General features: G+C 48.4%; 1 protein-coding gene and 1 long non-coding RNA gene across 7 annotated transcripts in view; one reads left to right on the top strand and one right to left on the bottom strand.

Moving 5' to 3' along the window:
• Window positions 1-2,500, top strand: part of tspan4a (tetraspanin 4a) — a 13,532-nt gene that overhangs the window by 1,675 nt on the left and 9,357 nt on the right. For 3 of the 6 annotated variants that reach the window (NM_001002348.1, XM_087291868.1, XM_087291869.1), the window contains 1 exon segment: window positions 1,289-1,368. In NM_001002348.1, coding sequence (NP_001002348.1) covers window positions 1,306-1,368 — 63 coding nt within the window. In that variant the 5' untranslated portion in view covers window positions 1,289-1,305. 6 annotated transcript variants of the gene reach the window in all.
• The window catches only part of LOC147839850 (uncharacterized), a 2,581-nt gene continuing 1,243 nt past the window's right edge, over window positions 1,163-2,500 (bottom strand). Inside the window, exon 2 of the long non-coding RNA XR_015945132.1 lies at window positions 1,163-2,487. This is a non-coding gene — a long non-coding RNA (uncharacterized LOC147839850). The remainder of the gene's footprint in view (window positions 2,488-2,500) is intronic.

Below are 2,500 nucleotides of genomic sequence, written 5' to 3'. Positions count from 1 at the left end.
CTGCAGCGCTGTAATGAAGAAGAGGAGCTGTGCTGGAGGAAGATGGCGGACGGCGGATGCTGATTGGCTTAGCTGAGAAGGGGTGTGGCCAGAGCCTGATAGATAGAGGGAGACTGTGTGTCTGTGTGTGTGTGTGAGCTGCGCTCTACATCCCCCCTCTCCCTCTCTCTCTCTCACACACACACACACACACACAGACAGTGTGTGCATCCTCTTCTGCAGGAGCTGCTTTATTCCTGAAGTCAGGCGCAGAGGACAGACTTTGAATCCGCAAACCAGCCTTCAGATGATGAGGAAGAGGCATCGATCATGAGGAGGGAAATGCAGAAATGAGGGATCACAGCGATCACACAGCCGATGCCGAGCAGCAGCAGAACAGGCTCCATATTCAAGGCGGAAATCTTCCTTGGCGATCGCTGTAAAGCTCGGAGACGTGCGCTTCATCTGTATTCAGCATTGTCCTCATCTTCATCATCCTCTTCTTCATGGTCTGCAGCTTCAGCAGGTGTGCAGGTCACAGAAACACTGGAGAATCCCTGCAGGACGGCCGAGGCCTGATCACAGATCAGCGGACACCAGCTGCGCATTCAGAGGAGGAGGAGAAGAAGAAGAGGAGTCTCCAGCGGGACTCAAACATTAATCACTGCAGGAGTTACTGAGCCTCGGGTTATTGATAGGAGAGGGTTCGGGTTATTGATAGGAGAGGGTTCGGGTTATTGATAGGAGAGGGTTCGAGGTATTGATAAGGTCAGGGTTATTGAGTGATTGATCGAACATTGAACAGTGATGAGGCTCGGCTCTGGCCTGCTGTCCTCACACTAGCGCTGGGTTTCTGGACCATCTTCTCGAGGTTCTGTCTTTAAAGATGTGAACTGCTTTTCAACAGTAAAGCCCAAAAGAACAAACAGACATGTTGGATCTTTAAGGTCAGCGGGCGTGAGCTCTTATACTTGCTTGTTGATTGCATTTCTGCTCTGTGACCCCGGTGTTGTAAAAGTGGGGATCATCTGGCCCCTGGGGGTCCGGGCTGCGGCCCCGGCTCCAGCCCCAAACCCTAAGATGCGGCGCTCGAGTACGGACGAAACCCCGTACCGCCGCAGCCCGTCTCTGGACAGTAAGTCGGGGTCGCCGCCTCTGCGCTACAGCGGCGAGTACGAGTACCACAGCTCGCCCTTCGTCTTCGGCCTGCGCACCACACCCGGCCCCAAGACTAAAGCCAACTACACCAGCGCGCAGGGCAGGAAATATGTGGTGTTTTACCTGGATCTGTCCTTCATCTTCCTTCTAGAGCTGCGGCGTTGCAGGATGGCGGAGGGCTGTCTGCGGGCGCTGCGATACGGGATGGTCTTCTTCAATCTGCTCTTCTGGGTGAGTCAATATACTGATTATTCTCCTCTGAATGTGCTTTATTATTATTGTTCTTGTCTGTCATTCTGCTCAATTTATTCTGCCGTGGAAACATAGATGCTTCACAAACACACAACAGCAGCTCACGCTTTTGTCAAGCTCCAGAAATGACCAGAACACCGTAGACGTGTACAGTGCGGGATAGATTAGTGCGGTAGTGAATATGCATATGCAGGTGTTGCTGGTCTTGGTGTAATAGATCTGCTCCGCCGCTGCTGCAGCTCTGATTATTGGTGTGGAATCGAGACCTACTGCTGCCAGTATATTCATGCTGTCTGAGTGTAATACACACTTCTACTGCAAACACACAACATTCATCAAACACACTGCAGATCTACACACAGCTGAGGAGGAATCTGCATACACAGCGAGGGGCTAATATGGTTTACACTACACTACACTGAGGTATTACTCTACACTACACTGAGGTATTACTCTACACTACACTGAGGTATTACTCTACACTACACTGAGGTATTACTCTACACTACACTGAGGTATTACTCTACACTACACTGAGGTATTACACTACACTACACTGAGGTATTACACTACACTACACTGAGGTATTACACTACACTACACTGAGGTATTACTCTACACTACACTGAGGTATTACTCTACACTACACTGAGGTATTACACTACACTACACTGAGGTATTACACTACACTACACTGAGGTATTACTCTACACTACACTGAGGTATTACTCTACACTACACTGAGGTATTACTCTACACTACACTGAGGTATTACTCTACACTACACTGAGGTATTACACTACACTACACTGAGGTATTACACTACACTACACTGAGGTATTACTCTACACTACACTGAGGTATTACACTACACTACACTGAGGTATTACACTACACTACACTGAGGTATTACTCTACACTACACTGAGGTATTACTCTACACTACACTGAGGTATTACTCTACACTACACTGAGGTATTACTCTACACTACACTGAGGTATTACACTACACTACACTGAGGTATTACACTACACTACACTGAGGTATTACTCTACACTACACTGAGGTATTACACTACACTACACTGAGGTATTACACTACACTACACTG

The sequence above is a fragment of the Danio rerio genome, chromosome 18 (genome assembly GCF_052040795.2).
Source record: "Danio rerio strain M-AB ecotype USA chromosome 18, GRCz13ab, whole genome shotgun sequence".
NCBI lineage: Eukaryota > Metazoa > Chordata > Actinopteri > Cypriniformes > Danionidae > Danio > Danio rerio.
Note: the sequence above shows the minus strand (reverse complement) of the source record. Positions and strands in the feature narration are given on the sequence as shown.